Here is a 19,758-nt window from a genome sequence, read left to right as displayed (position 1 = left end):
TCTCTTGCATTTTCTCAAACCTGCTTTTTTAGCATTGTGTTGGACTATGTGGCTGCTAAAACTTGTTTTCTGAATTTATTTGGCTTCCCAGCATATAATATTGATAATATTTTTCCTGTCTGTTTCTTTTTTTTTTTTAGCTTAGAATGTTTAGCATTGTTTGGTATTTTTCTGCTTTTTTGAGTTCTGTTTATCTTGTCTTGGCTAACTTACGAGTTACCAAATCAATTTAGTTTAGTTTATTTTGGTCACAAAGTTTCCCATAAATTTAAGAAACAATTGAAGCATGACAATGAAAACTTGAAATCTATAGGTTCAAACAGGGTTAATGTTACCCAGCTTTTAAGCAAAAACACAACCATTAGCCCTTTTCACAAAGGCCCTTTGACAGTCAGAAGTTCAGCTCCCTCGTCACAAATCTTTTCATTTTCATTTTACACATTCATAAAAGTAAGTGTTTTTTCAAGTCCCATCAAAATGAAATATCTTCTTGTACCTCAAGTCCTGATGAGCCCAAATCAAGCTGCAAAAACTACTAAATCAGGTCACACATGCCTTATTAAAAAAAACACTGTTTTAGGGTAACCTACGTTTCAAGCAGCAGTTTTCCTGCAGCCCTCCTTCTCATATTGCTCTTCTTCATTTCTGCCCTGTCAATCATTAGGAATAGTAAGAAATCGTAGCCTCCTCAATGTTCAGTGAGACTCCATCATCCCATCAGGAGCTGCTGTGTAGTTCAATCCATCACCTGAGGACAACCTCTTAAAACTTTCTTTGACGGATCTCAGTGAAGAACTACAGCTGCTCTGATGGACTTCTTTTCTGGACACTGCTTGTGGAAGAGCTACATGAAGTGCCTGTGGTTCTTTGTGGTCTCTCTGAATCAGCCTAGTGGAGAGGTGTGAATGGTTTGGAGGCTTTGCAATCAGACTCCATTCCCTGTTCCTTAAGGAGAGCCCCGAGCGGGGGCCCCTTCTTGATTAAAGCTCCTCTGAGGTGTACTCATCCAGTCCTGTTGGCTTCACAACAGCTGTAATTGCTCACTTACTTCACCTCCTTTCCAATGTCAAGTACAGTCTGGCTGTCTGAGTTTGGCTATAGAGGACAGCTGACCTCCTTCTACAACTTTTTTTGTTTTTTTAGATTTAAAGTCACTCTGAGATTACTGCAACCGACCCTAAAAATATGGTGTTGGCCTGGGTCGTGCCCGGAAAAAGTCTCTATAATGACTAGCGCTTTTCCATACTTGACACCTTTTCCCTGCAGCAGAAAGAATAAATCACTGATTTCAAAGACCTGCGTGTCGTTATGCAGATCCTATCCAGAGGAAAATACTCTCTCCTTGTCTTTGACAGCTCTGCCCCACTCGCTGGTGAAAATATGGGAAAGTGTAAAGAAGTGATTTACCAGTGTCTCCCTGTAGCAAAGATTTTCTCATGATACGGCTTGTTTAATTCAACCGTTTAGCATCAAAGACCAGAAAAATGTCTGCAGGTTTTAATGCTTCCACAAAATTACTGCACTGAGATTTCACATATTTTGAGTAATCAGAATAAGAACATGTTAAAAAGTAAATATTTCATGTAAAAAAGTAATTTCTGATGAAAAAATATTTCAATATCTTGCACATTTTAGGTTTCAAACCAGACAGAAAAGGCAGGATGAGTGCCAACATTTCTAAAAGTGCCACTTGAGTAATAAAGGGGGTCAAATGAAAACAAAAACTCTAAAATATCTTAAAAGTAACAATAACTTAAAAAATGTGTTGTTGTTTTAAATGTGCAACATCTGATGCTTACAAAGTCCACAACAGTGGTTCTTTCATTTTAAACTATGCTAATGTTTTTAAAACCTCAAACTTTCACTGTGATCGCCCCCAAAAGCTATTTCTCTCTTTTATGTCAAAACATATACTTCTTTTTATAAACAGCATTTCAACACCGTTGCTAATGTCTCCAACAGTGTTTGTCGTTTTTTTGTTAGTTTTTTTTTTGACGCATCCACACTTGTTTTTCCTGAAATTATAACATTTGTTGATTTGGTTTATTGAAAAACTTTACAATATTTATGCCTGCTATGTCTACTCTAGTGTTTTTTTATTTTTATTTTAATTACCTGTTGTATTTACACCTAAGTCTATACCTATGTATTTTTGCAGAAAGAAATTTAAAAATGGGATTTTTATGTTGATGGAGGACTTATATGAAGAAAATTCAGACTAAAATTCCTTTTCTGAGTATTTCTCAATCAAATCAAAGTGAATCAAGAGCAGGCGAAAAAAAAGCGGTATAACAAAAAAGCGTCAGGGACGGCCAGTTTCAATGTAAAGTCAATAGTACGGACGCACCGTGCGTGGCGTGGCGGTCTGGCAGCAGCACGATTCCCACAGTGCAGCGGGATTTGGACGTTGGGCGCAGTGTCCAAAATTCAGATATTTGAATTTTGGTCAATCAATCATGAACTCAGCTTTGGGCGCGTGACGCGTTCAGTTACTCGATCAGTGGGTGAAGTCCAATCCAACATGGCCAATCGATCTGACAGCTCTGCACTTCCATGTCCATCCATCTTTTTTCTTAACCTGCTGTATCCCTTGTCACGGGGTAGCCGAAGGTAGGGTACACCCTGGAAAAGACGCTAGCCTGTGGCATAGGCAGGCAGCCTGCTCCGGCCTCCTGAACTTTATGATATTTTTCGTTTTTTTTTAGACAGTAATAAAAAAGGTCCTCTAATTTTATACTTTTACTAGTCTTCAAGGCTGGTCACAGAGACACGGAAACACAGCAGGACTGTCATTCAGACACAGCTGCTGCAGCAGGAGTGAACCTCACAGTCCAGAAAGTCTGACTGATCTCATGAACCCAGACATGGAGAAATATTTACTGATGTTTTTGTAATAAATAAACCTGATCTCTCATCAACCTCTGCGTCTTCCTTGAATTGTAAATGAGATAAGCACAGACACCGCTCCATGTAACAATCAGGCAGAAAAAAAACATCTGGTGGTAGCTCCTTCCACACGCGAATTGCAGCGATTTCACAATGCGTCGAAAGTGAGGCGGCCGACGCGAATCGCATTCGGTGTGAACACAGCATCAGCAACAGGGAGGGGAGGAGGGCTGGGTTGCTCCCGCCCACAGTTCAGAAATTTCTGATGAACTACCGCTGCAAAAAGTGTGTCCTACAAAACAAAACAGGCAACTAAAAGACCACTGGCAATGCTGATCAAAAGATGATTGGAGTGGGACTTGAATTCATTTTTTTATGGACAAAATTGTCCGTTTCTTTAAAACCTCTGTTTAAAAAATTGGGGGAAAAACAGTATTTAATTTTTTTCTTTTAAGACCAAATCTTTTCAAGGAGATTTAAGGATGAAATATGAAGAAAACGACAGGAAATATCGTAGATGGTATTTCCGTAAGTATTCATAACATCAACCTTTTAACAACTCGCACAATGAAAAGCTCAAGTACTCTTCAGATTTGTTGTGTCTAAAGAAAAAGCCCTTTAAAGCTCAGAGCTTAAGGGCTGCATTGTTCCCGATAAATGAAACCTTGATTACAGCCAACCGCTATTTTACGTCACATAGAAAACATCCATGAGTTTGGCATTTAATAAACTATAGAATCATTTTCCTGACGTCAAATAACAAGGATTATCCCATTTCTAAAGGGGGACAATGAATGACCTCAGCGCTGGGTTAAATAGTGTAACATACATGATCCTGCAGAAGAAATACAATCTTCATACTTGCAGAGAACACAGGAAGATTGAAAAATAATTATATTCAGACACATTTTATAGTAATGTCCATTGAAATTAATAAAAAGGATTAATCTATTGCTGCGTTATGTATAATTTGAGGACATGAATGAAAGGATTGTCTCAAAGAGGCTTCAGAAGTCGCGGCCGGAAGGCTTATCCCAAGAAAGGGAAAGGTTTGCGGAGCGTAACGGACCTAAAAGTGACTCAATCTGCCAATTCAGCAACGTCACTTTCCCTTGTTGTCACAAAGGGTTCTGTCAGTTCTAGATGATGTAGATCTATGCTCAACTGCAAGAAGACCCCCCCCCCTTTCAGCACTGAGCCTCAGTATATCAGGGGGGAGGGGCAGATGTCAGTACATAGGCCCCAAGGGGGGAAGGAGCCTTGCTTTTTAGGTATCTCAGCATATGGCCTGTGTGGAAAAATACAGTAGGAATTATTATTCAAAGGAGAAGGCAAGCTTTTGGCTTTTGCTTCAAGTGGTGATTTAAGGGGTTAAACTGAGGTCGGAGCTCCTTTTTTGTACTAAACAATCTTTCTTTAGGCAGGAAAAGAGAAAAGTAAAAGCGCCCCTATGCTTCAGATCACAGTTTCCAGCTGGAAACGCCAGAGCACATCAGTGCAAAAAGCAGTTCTGATCAAATGTCCTATCTGTGGAACATTTGATCCCCTGCTCTATTTTTTACGCCACCAAAGGGGATGACAGCACTACATGCATCTTGCAGCATGAAAGGCTGCCGTGTCTGGATGGTATGCGTGGCCTCTCCAAAAAACTCCTGCAGCTTTGGAGTAAACATGAGGACCAAACATAGGTCAGAAGGAGCCCATTGTTATTCTGGGGCTTCGTGGAAAGCTTTACCGCATACAGACAGGAGAGGAACTGCTGCAAAGAGATTCTGCAGACAACTAGACCCATCAACTGCAACACAGCGGAAAGTTAAAGCAAATAAAAACATACTCAGATGAGGTGAAAGAGAAATAAAAGTTCATAGATGGTAATGTGCATAACAAGAAACTTGGATTTGTATCAAACCAAAAACAAGCCTACAGACAGAAACACCACCATTTGCATTGATATTTCAGTGGCTTTCATAGCAGTAATTTATATCATCACAAATTACACGGATTAAGTTTTTTTTTTTTAGTGGAAGCAGAACAGATAAAGAACTAGCACGCCTGCTACAGTTTTCTTTTTGTCACTCTTTGCAACATCAAAAAAGACCCTCTGTGTTTTTTACTATACTGTATAGTAGAGCTGGGAAACTGTCAATTCCCTATATTGATGTGATTAGGACTCACAAAGACAGGATTTGAATTGGTCTACAGTAAACATATGAAAATATAGAAAATGTGAACGGTAGCATGCTATTTATGATATTTTTTTCTGCTGTTATAACATAGTCTGTTAATAGTGGGGTGATGTTAAACTACCATGCTACCTTAAAGGTTGTTGATTGAAACCCTGTCAAATGTAATACCAATATCATACCCTAGATGACAATATGGGAATGTTATAGTAATCTCAATGTGTAAATAACGTTGACCTGCGAGCTCTTGCTTTTGATCTGTACAATCACACCACCAAACACTAGATGGCAGTCTAGGCTTTTCTGCTCATGGTAAACCCAAGACTCCGTATTTCGTTCTTAAATTTGGCTGAAACCCGATAGTAGCAAACACCAAATCATGCCACTCCTTGAATTATTATTATTATTTTATTTAAACATTAGGGGGTCAGTTTCATGGTTTCCTTACCCAACAGCTGCACCCCGCGGGTCAGACCGTAAACATCAATGAGGGCCCAGAGTGGCTCAGCTGTGCGGACTCCGCTGAAGAACAACATGGGGCTGGACTCATTAATTCTGTAGAAGACCCTGCCTTTCTTGTCGACCCAAAAGGCAATGACGTTGCCCTCGTTGGCAAACTCTTCGGGCAACGCCTTGGCCCAGAAGCCGCTCTGGGACACCAGATCTGGACACGCATATTTGGGCAAGTTGTCTGGATTTATTCTAGATGGGTCTTTGGCGGTGAAGCCCAGACGGAGAGCTCCACTCCAGCAGCATTGTTTTTTAGTGATCTGAGAGGAGAAATAGGGATGTTGTGAGAATATTGGAGCTGAAGAACAAAATGAAATGTCTAAAAAGTCACACTAAATTCTAATAATGGACTCCACAAAAGAGATGAGTCAAGAGCAAATAACATTTTTGTGTTTAGTGCAGACCAGCTTCCACATGTGGCAATGTGGAAGTAACATTTTTTTGTAATGTTCTTTGTAGTTCAAGTGGATAACATTTAATAATATAATTTCGAGCACCTTGGGTCAGACATCCTTGTGGTTTTGGATCAAACAAATGTGAATTAGTTTGTAGTCCTTTGAGAAAGCCTGGAACTTGCAGCATACCTCCTACAGGCATTTGCCATCGTTCACACGTGTATAACGTAGACATCATGAATGTCAGTTGACAGATACCTTGAGGCGTACTTGCTCGTAGAGTGCTATGGGTCTGTTACTGAAGGTGATAGCGTTGCAGAAGCTAGCCTGCCTCTTGACCGTCTTCTGGGCGATGTCCATCACAATCTGGGTTCCCTTTGCATTCGGGTGGAAAAGGAGCGGGCTGCAGGGAAGGGCACTGCCCACACCGCTGCACTGGATGGGAAGGCATCTCTTGGGTTTGTGGTGACATCGGTGGGATGTAGATGGGAACGGGCCACCAAGAGAGTCTACAAGGACAATGAAGATAGAAAACAAACTGGAAATATTAGCAACAGACGGTCAGGTTTGTGATTTTTAGCCCTTTTAGTGAATGCAACGCCTAACAAAACTGCAAAATGCCTTAGAGCTCCATCTCAGACTCTACAGGCCTCAGGAGGAATTTGTGAGAAGATGAGAAGATGAATTACATTAACATTAACTTTTGACAGGAAGTCCTTCAGATAGACAACACACACAAAAACCAAGGTTTCAAGATCTTTTTACCCGAGTTTATGAATTCCACATATGCCAACAAGGTCTACACTGATGATGACATCAACCCTCAGGTCATACTAAATTTCCCAAACAGAAAATCATCCTACCATCAACTCTTTAACCCTTGTGCTATCTTAGATGACCCCACCCTTGCATTGACGTGTTCTCCCTACCATGACAAAGGTGGATAAAGGTGGAAAGATTTCATGTAATCCATGGACACCAGTGAAGATCACAGACCATTGAAGAAAAAAGGTTCAGAGCACTGTCTAGTGGGTCTAGATGACCCAACTCCCAATGCTAAAGTGCCTAGGATAGAACAAAGGTGACAATGTATAGCCCTTTGATCCTTTGATCCTGGAGGATTCAGTCTCAACGGATTAAAATCTTCTACATTTTTCATAATTCTTTTCCCTCTTGTCCCCGTCGCAGGTTCTAATAAGATAAAACAGTCCAACCTGACCAACACTCACCAAGAAACTTGACTTAAGGCCCGTACACACCGGGACGAATATTCGCCAGGCGTTATTCGCCAGCGTTTTTCGCCACGTTTTTTGTGTTCACACCCAGGCGATTTTCGCTGACGATGAGCGGAGTGAACATGCAATTTCATTCCCTGACATTAGATGGCGCTTAATGTAAACAGAAATACTCCTGTACACAAGGTGGCGCTGCGCAACTTTACGCTTCTTAAAGTCGCTTTTCACTCAGAAGAAGAGAGCAAGTATTTACACGCTTGTCAGAATCAAACAAAGAAAACATGAATATTTCAAGCACCAGTAGCTCCAACTGGTGCTTGGTTCGGGGATATTTTAGAATGTCCGTCATTATTGCTTCGCGGCTGTGTAGACGCTACTTGGCGTCTATCTTCTTCGCTGGTATGTGTGCTCAGCAAGGCAGTTTTGTGTTTGAGCGCCCCCAAGTTGTGTTTTACTGTAACTTCAGAAGCTCCAGACACGTGAGCAAAAGCGCCAGTCTCATTGGTCGAGTAGATTTCGACGCGACGCGTCGAAAAAAAAAAACGAACCCGAGGCGTTTTTTTTTTTGACGCTTTAACGCGTGGCGTTTTTTCGCGTCGGTGTGCACACTCTCGTTGGTGCCCTTTGTTTAGTCACGAGGCGTTAAACGTCGGCGAAAATCGCCGGCGAAATTCGTCCCGGTGTGAACAGGCCTTTATAATAACAAAAAGTATTTTAGCACAAGCAAATCTTACGTTAACTGGATAAAAGGCATTTGCTGTCCCAGCACAAACCTGCTGCAACGAACTCCATTTATTCCACACTTGTAATCACAGTTTGTTTTAACGGATGAACATGAACACAACAGATATCCTGCAGGGTGCTGATAAGGTAACTTTACCGTTCTACAATGTAAACTGGTTTTGTTTTGGTTCTCTTACTTTATGTCCCACTGTGCTTATCCAGTTTTGACCCTTGAGTTTTACACCCATAAGCAGGACTTTGGCTCAATCTCACCCCGACCGACAGTACAGAACACCATTTGAGCCCTTTGTCTTAGACAGACTGACTGAATGCAGCACACGTGGTCCGAGGCACACGGAGCTGAATGCATTAGTGGGCTCTGAAGAGCGCAGCTGCTCTGGAGGCAAACAGGCTATGTGTGAATTCATGTTCCTTAGCAACCCCTCAGATCAGAGGGTCTTAATCAGCTCACTCTGCAGCCAGAAGTGAGGACACAACAGATGTCTTTTGTTTACTTGCACAAAAAATATATATTTATAGCCCCTGAAACTACTCATCTGCAGCGCAGACAGTGTTTCATTAGGCAGGACTCCACTGAAGCAAATTGAGGAGAAGATCATGTTACAGAGCACAAAAAAACACTGCATTTTATTAGGCTAATGCTTTTCTAATACAATATTTAAACAAGCAACAACAACAACAAAACAAACATTTGTGAATGTTAAAAGCATGACATCTTATGCTGGACATGAAGAATAAAGGCAAATACTAAAAAAGGTAAATTAGCCGAAAAATCTTGGCAATTATGCAAAATGCTAAATAATCTGGACGGTTGTGGTGCAGAGGTGGAGCGATAGATCTCAGATTAGAATATCACAGGTTTGGTTCCCGCTCTGCCAGCTCATGTTTTCAAATATCCCCGAGCGAGACACTGTACCCCACATTGCTCCTGGTAGTTATGTGTTTGGCAGCATCTGGTAAATTGAAAGTGTGACATGTATAAAAACGATTTTACCTGTCTGACAATATCAGAATGGAAATCTAAATGCTAAATTAGCTGAAGAAACAGATAAAACAATGTCTAATTTTGCTACGCAGAGTTAAAATAATTAAATCAAATGCTACATTTTTAATTATTAAACAGAGCTAAAAAAAACAAAGCTAAAGTTACAGCTATTTGCCTAATTAGATAAAGCTAAATTAGCTTAAAAGACATCAAAGTTGCTAAAAAAAAAAAGAGTATTTTATATTTTTAAGGTTTAGTTAGCAAATCAAACTCAAATACTGCAAGTTAACTATATTTAAAAAAACGTAGACGGTCAAAATAATTCAAATAACCTCAACTAAAGTGAAAAGGTTAATGCTTATTGGTAAACTGAATTGTCTGAATGTAATCTATGGTAAAACCCTGCAGAAAACACACTTAAGCAAATCCTAAAGTGAAATTTTACAAAAATCGTTGTAACATATTTAATAGGCTGAATACGTGTTGTTAAAGATTATTAAAGGACATAAACATTTTTGTTTTAAACATTTATTACACTTTACCTCATCTTCAATTAAGTAGACATGCAGACATGTTTGAAATCTTCCAATGTTCACCAAACAGCTCTTCATTCCCCCAAAACAGACTCATTCATTACAAGCCTAAACAAACAGATCTATCATGCGGCTGCCTGCCAGCGTGTCTAACCCTTCAGTGGCCATCAGCTCGATGAGTGATGAGGATCAAAGAATTCCTGGTACCTGCAGGGAAATCGGCAGCTTGATTTGCTGTCAGTAACTACAGACAAAAAATGTCTTAGGTTTCAATTGTATCTGCTTAGCATCTGAGATGGACTTTAGAGATGACCCTGTTAAAGGCATCACACAGAGAGGAGAGAGATTGCAGCTCTTGACAAAGTACAAAGCTAAAACATGCTTCAGAATAATAAAAAGCTGAAGTCGAGCTCTGCTTGCTATTCGATCGTGTTTGGAGTTTTAACTCTACAAAGTTGTTTGACATTGGCTTGGTATTTCACTTTTCTAAAGGGCTTACAGGTTCAGGATGAGCCATCGTGTGTGTGTGTGTGTGTGTGTGTGCGTGTGTTTTTGTTTCAGGTAAAGTCTCCACGGATAAGCAATAATCTGGGCTTTACAAAGCAACATGTCAGAGGAGCAGGTTGGGATTTGGATGTGGTTCTTGTTAGACACTGAAATTGTCTGGAGACGTTATTAAAAGAATTTAACAAAATGCAGAAACCCTTTCTTTAATGTCTGGGTAATACGTTCTAAAATATAAACATTTAGTTGATAATGTAACAAGATCATGACTCAATCTCAGGGTTGGATCTCACAGGACAATCAACTCATTTCAAATGTAAACATTTCTTTAATTTTTTCATAGGTGCAGTGTGTTGACACATTGACATGACAAATTTTGTCTCAAGGTAGTCAACATGTTTGCATCAATCCAGTCTGAACTTTTCCTCTTTTTACTTTTGATGAATTGTGGGAAATGGCTTTGTAGGAGAACCAGACCAGTCGTTGGGACAAAAATAGCTTTCTGGTCTTCCATGCTTGTGAAAGGCTGCTTTTGTTGGGCACAACATATGAATGTACAAGCAAACCAGATGTAAATTTTATCCAGAACTTGATCTGGTAAAACCGGAATATGGAAACTATGTCAAAGAAAATATATATGAGGAAATAATACAACAGGGGTGGGATTATGCAAATGTGTTTCTTCTCATTCCCTTTCAAGCAACAACTCATGCATTACTGCAAAAAAACATCTATTTAAGATTATGAGTAATTATACTCTTAAGAAGATGCATTCATCTTTTATCATCTTCATTATTTTTCTTTATTTTCTAATCACTGTATTACTATAAATCTTAAATGGGTTTCGTGTTTTGTAATTTATTTTTATTGTAGTATTACATTATTTAAATCCTTGAAATAAACCCCTAAATCAATAATTCAAACCGATCAAAACCTAGATTTTTTCCTGGAGTTTGAGCAACATTTAGAAAAAAAAGGAACAGGAGTGAACCACAGAGAGTGACTGACATGAGTACCAAGCACTTCCAGAAAAAAAAACAGTCGAAGAAAAAGTCTTGTCAATACTTGTGGAGCTCTGAGGACGTGTGGGCGATCATCTATTCTGGTGTGAAAGCCGCCTCAGACTCTGAAGTTATTTATTAGCAACCTAACTGTTAAAGTCCTGCTTTGTTTGAAAGTACAACAGAAAGAACAAATATGAACGCATTTGAATCCAAATAAATTCAAAGGACTGCTCCAAAATAGTATAAGGCAAAAGACGTTTAGTCAAAACTGTCCCCTTATTTAGAGAAATATCCAACCAAAGGTAATGGAGACCTGACCAGAAGCCTATTTTAGACACTTTTTCTGGGAAAAGTCCCGCTCCAATCATCTTGTGGTCTATTTTTAAAGTGTTCTAAGTTGACTTTCATAATGATTATGCATTTTTAACCTAAATCAAATTCAGATAAATACCATACATTTCAAAGCATTTTTTAACTGCTCCTTATTCACAAACATTTGAATAAAGAAGTGCTCAGAAATGCAATTTTAAGCTTAATTTTCACAATACATGTTCTCCACCATCAGAGAAATGCCACAAGAATGTGCTAAAAACACCAAAAACGCGATTTTAGTCGGAGTAGGTCTGTTACCCTTGTGCTATCCTAGGCACTTTAACATAGGGAGTTGGGTCATCTAGACCCACTAGACAGTGCTCTGAACCTTTTTTCTTTAATGATTTGTGATCTTCACTGGTGTCCATGGATTACATGAAATCTTTCCACCTTTACCCACCTTTGTCATGGTAGGAATAACACGTCAATGTAAGGGTGGGCTCATCTAAGATAGCACAAGGGTTAATGGATTCATCATAAATACTAGAGACACCGTAAGGCAAAATGTTTAAAAACTAACATTTTGATTAAAAACAAAAAAATCCCAACTAAAATGAACAGGTAAATGAAAAAAAGGTTCTTGGAAAAATAAAACCGCCTTAAAAAAGATCATCCACTTTCTCTGACAACCTTTTTTTGGTGGACGGTTGAGAGCTCTAATAAGATACCAGGAAGACATTTAACTGTCAAACGCTGAGCAAATGTTTAAACAGTTTTCTCCCATCCATAAAATCCTATTTGCAAGGTAAAGCACTCAGTCTGGCGAGTAAGGAGATAAAAAGAAACAGAGGTGAACACACAGGCGGAGAGATTAGCTTCTTGCTCCACTGATGCTCACACGAGTTTGGACAGGTATTAGCTGCTCACTAGCCATGTGGCTGTTGTTATTAGACAGATAAAGACTCCGTGTTGGAGCACAAACTTATGCAAGCCTTTTACACAGCTTGTTCCTAAAAAGACATCCTTGACCTTCAGGCAGAGTGGCTTCTACGAGCCGTTAAACTGCCTGATAAGAGCGGCGGCAACAAACGTTGGTTTACAAGAGGCCGCTGTGGGGTTGATGTAAACAAGAAGTGTTTACAATGTGGAGTCCTAACTGAGAGCAGTGGATGGGGACCAGATGTCTATAACTGGAACAATAAAGTTAATAAAAGATAGAATTTGCTGTAATAGTTTTATGAGCCTCATTGGTTCGGTCAGACTGACAGGCCTGAGGTGAAGTGCTGTTCGCCTGTCGCTGCAAACCAGCAGATCTGGTTTGTCTGATGAAGCTCAGAACTTAATTATGTATGTAAATGTCTTTAACGGAAATCCTAACAGAGGTGCAGGGAAAACTGATGAAATGATTATTTTGCACTTGTGCCAAGACTTAAGAGTAACATTTGTGTGGGAAAGTTTAAGTAAATTGTGAAAAATTCCAGTTTTTTCATCAATGCTGGAAGATGGTTTTGCTGGATGACACTAAAGATGTTAACCTTATCTGGAATTGTGTAACCAATGGCTCTGCAGCAATATTCACTTGCTTCAAATAGATGTTCTTCCAAAGCTTTTTGTCTAAAAAAAAATCTTTGTTCTGGTTTCACATTTCCAGGTTAAATGTTTTGTTAGACAAACCCAGGAGAAAAAGGAACTTTATTTGCCTTAATGAGAAATCTTCACATTATTTAATTCCTGTCTTTGCATTTTTGGCACTTGAATCAAGATTTTAGCGTTTATGTGAGACTTTTGGTTTTGTTCACCATTAAGGTTTTTAAAACATAAGGGAGTTTATTGGTTATGAAAAAGGGATGAAAAAGCTTTAAATTAAAAAAAAAGCTTCAGCTAGAAAGATTATTCTAACTTAATAAGCAGGCGTCCAACATTTTCAGGTTTACTGGGCTTATTAGACATTCACATTTTAAAGTTGAAGTTTGTTTTTTTACACAAGTTTAACTTCTGCTAAATGATTTACAGTAAAGTTTTCTCCTCAGAAACTTTATCTTGATCATTTAAATTTTTTTAGCCTTTAAAATAATTACATTTGCTTTTATCTTGCAAATTTAATTGATCTATTCTGACTTTTTTAGGTCAGTATTGAATAAAAAAAGATTTTTGAAATGTGTTTAGCTAATTTAATCATTTATTTGTGTATTTTAGCAATAAGGCAATCAGAAGATAAGGCTGGGTTGAAGCATCAGCCATGGCAGAGTACGGAAAAACATCCCAATGCAACAGCTAAGATTTAAATCATCATATTGGGAAATCTTGAATTTAATCGGCATTCTTCTCTGCTTCAAAAACATCTACAGTTAAATCTCTCAAAGACAAAAGTCTCCATCTTTCCTGCCCTTCGTTCTTTCTGCACAGGGATGTTTCCTTTATTTTGATCTCATCTACATATATGTTCAAATTACCAGGCGTTAAATGTTTTATAGCTCAAAGAATAGCTGTAGTCTGGTCATTTGAAATCGTTTTTAAGCATAAATAAACGTCCCACTGCTTCGTCTTTCCTCTCAATAATTTACCCCACAGTGAAAGCTGAGACGGCGGCGAAAATGCTTCCTGACATCTTCCTCCAGCCTCAACTTCATTCATTACAGCAGCACCATTACACAACAAGCACTCAAAAAATAGCATCTCAAAGCTTCTCAGGCAGGAAAGAAGAGCAGGCTGGTTGGAGGCGTTATGACAAGGTTGCTGCTGGCGCATGAACAGGAGGGAAACTTTGGGCTTTGAAGGCGACCAATGATGAGGATGAACACTTTTTCAGGAGAAACCAGCAGATTTTTTAGACGAACCAGCAAATACACGGATGACTCCAAACATGTGCTGTCAACAGAAACATAACCTGCAGGTGGAGATTTCTGCTACTCCGCACCAACAGTACTGATCTGACAGAATCAAACAAAAAAAATTATATTGTATGTAGGCCTGCACAATAAAATCGCAAATTTATCATTATCGCGATATCAAGCTGTGCAATATGCAGATAGCAAAAGTCAGAAAGACTTGGGATAAAAGGTAACCTTAAATGTGCTAAAACAATCTTATGGCAGCTTGAAGTATTCAACGAATTGAATAAATTGCTTAATGCATTTGACCAATTGAATGGACTCCGTTACATCATTGACCAATCAATGGAGCTCTTTTATGTTAAGTGATCTCTTCCTATGTAGACGAGGGTCATGTGGAGTGCAATTTAAGCTATTTGGAATCGTATTTAAATTACACTGTTGCAGGAAAATGGAAATGTTGTTTTTGGTTGTTTTGGTATTTGTTTGTGTATCGCAAGTTATATCGTTTTCGCAATATTGATCACTAATATCGCAAATTGCGAGTTTTCCTTATAGGTAGCCCTAATTGTATGTGTTCAAAAAGAAACAGTGATTTAAGACCCTTCCATAGTCAATAACTAAACTTTCCTACCTGAGCTTTGGATAAGAACATCTGCTTGACTAAACTTTAAATAAAGTTTATAGAAATGTTTGGCCAAAAACATTAAACTTTTCATGTTTTTCATAATTTTTTTTTTGAAATATTCCTGATGGCCAACTGCTCTAAAAGTGTTGATTTGTCATCACCAGTCACAAAATCACAATCAATAAGTTTCGTTGATAACATTATTCATCATTAAAAGGAGCCTGGTCACTATTAGAGACCAGCGTTTAAAGTAACGAGCACCTGTTAGACCCAGCGTTTATTGGAGACCGGCGACAATTAGAGACCGGCCACTATTGGAAGATATACAGTATCAATCTAGGCACATTGGAATTCTTGTGCAGAACTATTGAGTCAACGTTATTTAAGAAAAAAAAAATCGGAATATTAAATGTAAGAAAAGTTTTTACAAAGCTCTACTAAACAAAAAAAGGATGATGGCATAGCTAAATAATAAGAAAGCGTTATGGACTCCAGGAAAAGTCTCGATTATCAAGAGAAATTTGTTCTTGTTTTTACAGGTCTTCCTGAGAGAACATATTTTTATGTGTTGTTTTTAATTGCACATTTAAAACTCTAAAATAAAAAACATAAAAATGTGTTTTATATACTTTCAAGCATTTTTAGAATAAACAAAATTAGCTTTGAACATTTTGTTTTTCTTATAACTGTAATCAAATGCGAGGCTAAAGCTGGAGGAAAGGCTTGTTGAAGGCACTAACTGCAGAACAGAGAGGCAGAGTGGACGTCTTCAAACGGTACAAAGTGTCCAAAAGGTTTACATTTAGGAGTAAAAAAAAAGTCCTTTCATTTCTGGATAACATAATTATCCGTCACCTTTAAAAGGTCTTGCATCCTCTAAATCAGATGTCAGGGAAAAGAGCATCTCTAGCTGAGTTTTGCATTCGGAGATTTTACCCAATTAATTTTATAACAGAGCCAGACGCTCCATCCAGTCTCCCTCAGACACTGACCCACTTTCAGTCAATCAGCAGCTCAGAAGTGGAGCTCCCACACACTCTGCACTCAATTATGCAACCGGTTCTGCACGCACTGTTGGGATGTGGTTTGCTGCTTCACACCTGAGGAAAGAATGCACCGTTCTCTCTGTTCCAAACACGTTTTCATCCTTTTCATGGAGATGGAGGGGCGGTTAACTTATTGTTTGTTGTTGGTAAGAATCTCTTCCCAGCAAACATCAGTTAAACATAAAAAAAAAAGACTAAACAGTCCAGATCGGAATGGCTGCTCCTCCCGGTGTTACCGTTCTGTTTCAAAAAGGAAGCATGCAAAAAGAAATAGAAAGCTTTCCATCAATGACTGTGGGTCGTCATGGCAACAGTTGAAGCTTAAATTTAGATTTGGTTTCACACACACAGCCCATATCATTTGAGTAAACAAGCACTTGATTGCACTGGATGAAACCGGGGCCGTTTCAGACATAACGAAATAGCTGTGATATTCGGCCTGGAAAGTATTGGATTTTTGGTTTAGACTTTCCAAACGTCTATGAAAGGTCATTCAGATAAAAATCACAGCATTTTATCACAACCTCCGTTTATGACAGTGCTTTGAAGCATTGACATTAAATGATAAATAGAGAAAACAATAATATTTCCTTCAACCAACAATACACTATTCCTGTATTCCACAAGGACAAAATACTACTTGTGTTCCCCCTGTGATGTTTTCAGGTTGCCAATTTGGCTCAACCCCCCCAGACCCATTTGTCCATAAAAGGGAAAATTATGAGCAAGTGGACCACAGAACACATTTCGGATATTTTTCTGTCACCCTGGGTTCTTTAGGATTTATTGGACTAACAAGTCCTAAAAGTTCTGTTACGGTTACCAAAGTCATGGAAGATTGTTATAGGATGCTGAAAAATCAAACATGGCAACAAGAAAACCCTTTGAAACATTGATTTATGATGTTCCATCGCCATGAAACCACTCATGCATAGCATGAAACTATTATTAGGCTGCAAAAAATGGATTTAAAACCCACAACATGACCAGGAGCAGATAAAAAAAGACACGGACTGCACCATTTAGGTTTTCTGTTTCAGCTTTGTCTTGCAGGTTTGGGCCCAACACCACTAATCTGTTAAACTTCAAACTCTGTTGGACAGATGGACTTAAAGACCCAGTCCAATGAACATCTTGTTTTGTGTGTTTTTAACATGTTCTTGTGGCATTTTTCCTGATAATGGAGGAGATATTTAAAAAAAAAAAAAGAAGCTTAAAATAGCATTTTTCTGAGTATTTCTTTATTCAAATCGTTGTTAATCTAGGTCAGATAAAGAGTGCATTTGTAATGCAGAAAATTTGCTGGGCGGGGCCACAAGCTCCTTGCTTCGCTCCATTTCCACGCATCCACAAGTAGATGACAAGATCAATCTTTGCTTTCCTCATCCAAGCTGGCATCTGACTCAAAACTGCTTTAAAAATGGACCAAAAGACGATTGGAGTGGGTGTTTAAATCTAAGACCTGCTGTTTTTAATATAGTCATTGAGTTTTTGGTCAATTTACTTGGTTAGGTCCAGAGGCTTTAACCAAGACCACATCACCAGCCTTCCCCTACCGTGCTTGACAGTTGGTATCAGGTTTTGTCTGTTTATCCAAACATGGGTTTGATCTCTTCTCTCTGGTTTCCAAACTCAAGATCTGCTGCTTATTTCCTTTTTTGTAGAAAGAAGAGATTTTAGAATATTCAAAACATGCATGCTAACTAAGGCTGACGAAGTGAGAGGTGCTGCTCACTGCCGTTTGATGAACTTTACTGGACATTCACTTCACACAAAACCAGAAGCATTTTTCTGTATTTTGTGCTGTAAACATTTTCATGGTTTACACGGATGGATTTTTTTAACTCTTTAGACATTACCCTCTTGATGAGAAACAACAACTGCTTTTATAAGATCTCTTGTGCAACTCTGTGGGCACAGAACAAACTCCTGCTTTTACATGGATGCAAGAATTATTTTTAAGGTTTGTTTTGTTTCCTGCTGAAAACAAGGACACTGGGAGAAATTACACAATATTTAGGCCTGCTAAATAAAACACACACTATCTAGCTTTGCTGGATGGTAAATGGTAAATGGCGTATACTTGTATAGCGCCTTTCTTCCTACAAGGACAAAGCGCTTTACAGTCACAGACCCATTCACCCAGTCACACACACATTCACACACTGATGGCGGCTCCGCTGCCAAACACAGGCGCCTGCCTACCACCAGAGGCAAGGTGGGGTTCAGTGTCTTGCCCAAGGACACTTCGACTCATGGGCGTGCAAGGCGGGAATCGAACCTGCAATATTATGATCATGGGTCGACCGCCCTACCGCTGCACCACGGCCGCCCGATGCATCAATATGATGGCAGAAACCAGGTAAACGCATCACAAACACTAACTTATGGGGTTGTTTGTCCTTGATCCTGGAAACAAGGAGCTCGTCCTGCTGCTTTAGTCTGTCCTGCTTAAGGTAATTGGACTTATCTTCAGGCTGTAATTAGATGCTGCAGGAGCAGGGTTATGGCTTTAATGCCTATGGCTTCCCAGAATGATTCTGTTTTACCACCACTGTCTGTATTTATGATCCAATTGCCCGTGGAAAGCAAGTTTGCAGTAAAAGAAGTATTTATTCAGGAAGTGTCCCACAGCTCATCTTCAGTATCAGCCTTTGCTGAAGCAGTTTGACGTCACAAAGCGGAAGTGTTATGCCACTAACACACGTGTCGGACGTGGACACTGGACTGCTGCAACCCGATGCTAGTGCATGTCGCTAGCTGGAAGAAGGAGCAAATCTTGCTCCAGGCTTTTTCTTTCACAGCTCTATTCCGATACATGACTGAATCACTGTCATAATTCCGGCCGGACACAAACCACAATTAATAATTTCCCCTTCAGGATGAGTTTTCAAACGATTGGCGCTTCTGTAAATTACCCATACATCCCTACCAAATCAGAACCCCCTGATTGGTCAAAGTTCAACTGGTTTAACTTTCAACATGTGTTCAATGGCCTTGCATTTTGTACGTAGAGCACGAAATCGAACTTAAAAACTGTGACTTTAGAATTTATGCGTTTACATCGATTTTTGATTGAAAATGATTGCTTGAACGTGCGTTGCCGAGGTCGGTGTAAACATAGCATTAGTCCTACGCATGAAACGAGCAGCTGTGACATCAAACTTTGATTTAAAACTGTGGTTCCCATGGTGACAGCCCATATAAACCCTATACTCTGTGACGAATGGGGGTGACGAATGTGTACAAATTGCTGTGTGTCTGTCCTTGAAGACATTGTTCTAATTTCCATAGCGACCACTGTTTATGCTAACCACACCAAGACTATTTACATAAAAATATATAAACACGGCTATATGTTTATGCTATTTTTAGAATATCGCCCAAATCACATCCACCAGGAAATTATACATTTCATAAACCATATGCATAGTATTTTGTACTCGCCAAAACTGTTTAGGTGATGCAATTTTTTCAATAAATGTTTCCCATTTTCACTTTAATAAATAGTAATATAAATTAAATATGAAAACATTTGTTCATTAAATTGACCCTTTTATCAAAAAACAAACAAACAAGCAAAAACAATTTGGCACAAAAGATGCAAAGAAAAGATGTGGAGCCAAAACTCAAATGTTTGAAGCACTGAGGCGTTTTAAAACCTAAAAAGAAAGCACGAATAGGTATGAAAGAAATAAAGATGAAGGGTTCAGAGCTCAGCTGCACGCGCCTGTTTACTAATGAGGGGAGGCACGCGCACACAGCAGGGGGGGAAACCCCTCAAAACCAATGCTACACACGCGCTCCTCACACGAGCGCACGTGAAGTTGACATCCTGTTCGTTAAAAGCACAGCTGGAGGACCCCCCCCCCCTCCCCCAAGTGACATCACAGCGACCATAGGAAAGGGCTTCAGTGAAACCGGACCCCCGGTGAATCAACGTGGTCATCAGGACCGATGTT

The 19,758-nt window shown here is 39.2% G+C and overlaps 1 protein-coding gene across 2 annotated transcripts in view; it reads right to left on the bottom strand.

Annotated features, from left to right (window-relative positions):
• Positions 1–19,758, bottom strand: part of LOC101166281 (E3 ubiquitin-protein ligase NEURL1) — a 63,700-nt gene that overhangs the window by 27,333 nt on the left and 16,609 nt on the right. For both annotated transcript variants that reach the window (XM_023954999.1, XM_023955001.1), the window contains exons 2-3: positions 6,233–6,483; positions 5,518–5,839 (exon numbers count right to left, since the gene is read on the bottom strand). In XM_023954999.1, the coding sequence (XP_023810767.1) occupies positions 5,518–5,839; positions 6,233–6,483 (573 nt within the window). The remainder of the gene's footprint in view (positions 1–5,517; positions 5,840–6,232; positions 6,484–19,758) is intronic.

This window comes from Oryzias latipes, chromosome 1 (assembly GCF_002234675.1).
Source record: "Oryzias latipes chromosome 1, ASM223467v1".
NCBI lineage: Eukaryota > Metazoa > Chordata > Actinopteri > Beloniformes > Adrianichthyidae > Oryzias > Oryzias latipes.
The sequence above is the reverse complement of the archived record's forward strand: the minus strand, read 5'-3'. Positions and strand labels throughout refer to the sequence as shown.